Below are 5,336 nucleotides of genomic sequence, written 5' to 3' on the forward strand. Positions count from 1 at the left end.
AATATAAATGCATAATCTATCAACATAGGATATACAGTAGTTTTCTTTCTTACAATGTTTTTATAATATAATGTTATCCATTTCTTTCACTTCATTACAAAATTATCTTATCATATATTTTTGCAAGAGCTTAATAGCAAACACCCCAAGTTCAAGTACCTAACCCAACTGCAGAATATATATAATCTACACTAATGGAGGACTATTAGTTTATCATTAATAACTATTATAATAAATTAATTAAGTATCAATTATTCATTGAACTAATTCCTCTAATTAGATAGTACACCAAATTTATGCTAAATAGTTGCACCTTTTTGCCAAAAAATCCAAATGCACATGGAAGGGGCAAGATATTCTTTGGATTCGTGTTTTAATGGTCATGATGAATCGGACCCACAAAATATATAAGCACCTCAAATAAAAGTGCCACAAAAAAAGTTGAGGGTATCCATTTGTTGCCCAAATTATCATTTGACGTTGGCACTCCACCTTGTGGCAATGCAATTTCTGATCAATTACACACCAATTATGCATTTTTTTTTGTCGTTGGCAACAACTGACAAAATTTTTTATGGCAAAAATATTTAATCAATAATATTATATATTGATCTTTTATGTAATTATGTACCAGATATTTTAATTTAATTTATACAATACGGGTTAACAAATTTTCATGTTTTTTTATTATTTCCCTTGTTAATTATTCATATATTATTTTAGTAAAATCACACGTTCAGAAATCAAATATCATTATAATATATATAAATTTAATTTTTAAAAAATCACTCATTATAGTTTGTACTCTAGTATTTCACATAATATGATGTACATTTTTATCTTTTGGGGCAAAGATTATTTAAAGCTAAATTTTCTGGCTAGACATACATGGAGAGTGTGATTAATTTGAACCAGGAGTATCAACTTACTTTAAAAAAAAAATGTACAAATTTCAAAGTGTTTCATCTAATCCTTGGAAACATGGACATCACCATGAATTAATCGTCTCACTTCATTAATGTTGATTTTTATATTAATTATCATAAAAATGAATGATTTTTACATAATAACTCATGATTGAATGATTTTACAAGATAGTACGTTTAAATTAAATTTATACTACATGTTAGTATTGGATTTTTTTTTTATAAAAATTATATTAGGGATGGTGTTAAACAATTTAAACTTAATTTTTCAAACCAATACTAATTATTACTATGTAACACAGCACGGTACATTGTTGTAACTTGCCATTGCCGCTTTAACACTAAAATGAACTTTTCAACTATATTTTGTTAGTTCGTATATTATTCTGTGTTCACGAAGTACTGGTATTACAATGTGACATAATCATATCGAAAAAGAAAGGTTTTGTTTTCAATAATTTTCACCATCGATCTAAGCCTTACTGTGGTTTTGATGTTTTTTTCAATTTCCACATGGTGACACGACAATTATAATATTGAAAGGTGCTAAGATGTTTATATGACTGGACCTTCTGAAGCATACAAGAAGATAGCTTGTCTGCTTTTTTATTTCCATAATAATCTTTGATTATAAAGCAAAATATTGTTTTGTTGTTGTTGTAGATCATTAATTTGGGGGGTTTAAGCTTCAAAAAGTACATAACCAGTGGTCCTCTCTTGCACGAGACTGTTCCTAAACATTATGAAAATTTGTTATTTGCATTTCAAACCACATAAATATATACATTTTTTCACTTTCTTATTTAAATAAATAAACAATTTTTAACGTGTATTTAATGACACATAATAATAAATTATGTTTATAAAAATTATAAAATATAATGAATTAATAGAATTCAATACCATACATTTTTATTAAAAATGTTATTTATTAATTTTTTAAAATTACTTTACAAAAACATATGTTTCTTATTCTTTGCTAAAAAAGAAAGTGGTACACACCTAATTACATAATATACGAGTATGTACATGAAAGCTTATACTTAATCAGTGAGTTAATTATAGTATAATGATAATAATATATAAATAACTTTACTTTTAAGGACTCGTCAATTGATTATGAGAGAAATCACTAAGCCTCCTTATGACTCATTTGACCAATCCTGACTATATAAAAACAAAATACGAAGCTTCGTTAGATGCTATTAGAAAGGTACCTCTTCCACATATCTATAAATGTAAATGAGAGGGTCAAAAACCAAATAACATTAGCGTCATGTGTTGCTAATTTGGTCCCGCGAAACAAACCACCCTTGCATGTTTTTTCTCTTGTCAGTTTTGTCATTTGATTCAAATTGCCACAGAAAACATCTTATTTTATTCTTATAAAATGTTTCATTTGACTAATGTGCAAAGCCAGAATAATGGAGTGCTCCCTCACCCTTACAAGACTATGTGACATACAACCGGTAAAGTAGCCTATTTGGTCCATTCAAATGCATCCATGGGTGGTAAGTTTTAATCTTGGTTACACAAAAATAAGTTTATACTTAATTCTAAAATAATGTTCAAATTTCGGAATCATTGTTATTTTTATTTAAACCCACAACATATTTAATTAGATTAAATGAAAAATGTAAAACTTTAATTTAAACTCAAGTTTTAACATTTAAATTCAAAATTTTATTGAATGGAATTGAATTAGTTCATCTTATGATCAGGTCTTATGTGATGTACAAACTTAAGGGCACTATTACGATTTAGGTGTGTTTGATCTAGTAGTGATAAAGAGTTTCTGTCTTTTAGATAATTTTATAGCTGATATATTTTTTTCCTTGTATATCTTTTAATGTGTACTAACCCATCAATATAAGAATTTATATAACACACTCAATCCTTGGTTTAGTTTCACTAAAATTGATTAATAACAAGACAAGCTTCTAAGTAAGTAATCTTAATCAGTAACTAAGTGATCCACAGATTTAGTAAAACCATTTTCTAGACTCACGATTTCTCTTATCAACAATTTCGGCTAGACTGAGCTAGTGTCTTGTGCCATGCTCCTAACAATCACAACACTTGCATCCAATCCAAGTAGGATGAACTACTGAGACAATGTTCCAATTAACACACGCGAATAGATCATTAATTGATGGGTGATTGAAGATAGAATTCACGGTCAAAATGGTAACAAAAAATAAAGAGAGTTCAAGTATACACTACACACACACACACACTTGTATGATGACCCCAACATTAAAAGCTAGAGAAGAGTAAGGACGCGAAACCCGGGAAGCAACACAAGTGGTCAGACTGGAACACTGCGTGTGAGTAGTACAATACACACAAACACACACCAAATCTGGCTACCTTACCCCTTTGTAAAAACCCCACATGCCCTTTTCCCATCACTTCTTTGGTCCACACTCCTAACCATGGTTACTAGTACTATTACTTTTCCACTCTCATTTTCCCTACCATGGGTTTTTGGGTTAGTTTAGTTTAGTTTAGCTAATTCACTAGTCAAAGAGAAAGGTTCTTCTCTTTGCATACTCATCTCTGCTGGCGCTGTCTACTACTCTACTTTCTTCTAGTAGCAACTAGCCATAGCATACTTAGCTACTTCTTTTTCTCTTTTTATTTTAATTTTACTTCATTTTATATGATGTGGTAGAAACTAGAAATAATTAAAGAAATTAAAGTGTAAATTGGAATGACACTAGAGGGAATGAATGAATGGACAAAAAAAGAAAGTGAATTATGATTTTATGAATTGTTTATTTTATTGGCAGCCGAATGAAGACCTGTAGTTATTTGTTTTATTATTCCACTATAGTTTAGAAGGGTCTTGCTTTTATAGCGTTTCCAGAATCTGGATTCTGGTCAAAGATATTGGTCTTCTTGCTTTTTAAACATATTGCAAAAAATAAAGAGAGAGGGTTTTACATTAGAAACAGAATCATCTTTCTTCTTCTTATCTTGTCTATCTTGTAAATGAATTGAAGGGTTATTCTAAGGGATGAAAGATTTGATTTTGATGGTCAAAGTTTAAAATCGACGATTTAGAAAATTAGAAATAGTGAGTATTGGTGATTTAGTGATAGAGATTGAAGCTTATAACTTGTATTGATTTATGGGAAAGAAGAAGCCACAAAAAATTAAGGAACTTTCGGTGGCAATAGGTGAAGCATCATCAACAATAGATGAGATGGGGCAGCAACAACAACAACCACCACCTCAAGCTCCTCGAAAAAGAGGTAGACCCCGTAAGATTATTGTCAAGATGGAAAGCGAAGAAGAAAAGGCACAAGCTATAGCAGCACAAGGCACTGAGAGCTCAACGGAAAAAGGTTCAACCAAAGAAGAAGAGGGAGCATCAGAAACATGCATGAGGATTACAAAGCAAGAAGTGATGCAACTTCCGAAAGGGGAACCCTCGAGAAGCAGAGCTAGGAGAAAAAGCAAGCCCAGAAAGAGTAGTTAATATAACTCATATATAATCATTACTCCTTTTTCTCTTCTCTTTTTCATCATGCAATTCTTCCTTCCTTCCTTTGCCATGTTTTTATTTCCGGGATTTTGATTTATAACCGATATTGTTGCTGTCAAAACAAACAATTTCTCTCTCAAGTTATTGGTTTACCTTTTTCTAGTTCTTTGGTGTGTAACTTTTTGTTTATTTTATCTAATCCTTGTATTGAGTTATGGTTTCATGAGTTCAATTACTTGTTTCTTTAGTTGAACTTGAATGATGCATTGCTTCATTCACACGCAGAAAAGAAAGTTAATATGTTCTTATTTGGATGTGTTGTGTTTATTGCATACAACTATAAACTATTGTTTTGCATATACAATAATACTTATCCTACTGGGTATTTTCTTGATATCCCAAAGCTAGATTTTTTTCTTGTTTTCCCCCTCTATATACTATATCATCATCACTTATATGTTTGCATATTAATTATGTTTATTTATATAGTTTTATAATATTGGGTATGCTCTTGATATTCCAAAGTTCTCTTTTTTTATTTATTTTTGCCTGCTATATACTATACCATCATCAGCTTGATGATGCTTATTAATTAATCACGTGGATTTATAAAGTTCGATTGCAACTGATGTTGTCTTTTGATGGATTCTGGTTCGAGAAGCTAAGGTATTGTCTTAATTTATATTGATCTCCCTCTACTTAGCTGTTATCTACCTTGGGTTCATTGATTGCAAAAGATTAAACGAATGAGATAGATAGAGTGGAGAAAAGAGAAAGCAATGATAGGACCAAGAAGAGAATAACAAATGGAATGATATAGATACAATAAGGTGAAACGGGTAAGGTTTACTTACGTGTGTGTAATATCAAAGCTAAGAAGAGGCATCGTTATGAGCTAGGAGGGAAATGATTTTGTCATG

General features: G+C 30.5%; 1 protein-coding gene across 1 annotated transcript; it reads left to right on the plus strand.

Annotated features, from left to right (window-relative positions):
- Positions 1-3,716: 3,716 nt before the first annotated feature.
- Positions 3,717-4,838, plus strand: LOC113847617. The gene has a single exon (XM_027476836.1). The coding sequence runs from the start codon at positions 4,060-4,062 to the stop codon at positions 4,408-4,410; it is 351 nt and encodes a 116-aa protein (XP_027332637.1). The 5' UTR covers positions 3,717-4,059; the 3' UTR covers positions 4,411-4,838.
- The last annotated feature ends 498 nt before the right edge of the window (positions 4,839-5,336 follow it).

The sequence above is a fragment of the Abrus precatorius genome, unplaced genomic scaffold (assembly GCF_003935025.1).
Source record: "Abrus precatorius isolate BTA unplaced genomic scaffold, Abrus_2018 Scaffold8, whole genome shotgun sequence".
Classification (NCBI taxonomy): domain Eukaryota; kingdom Viridiplantae; phylum Streptophyta; class Magnoliopsida; order Fabales; family Fabaceae; genus Abrus; species Abrus precatorius.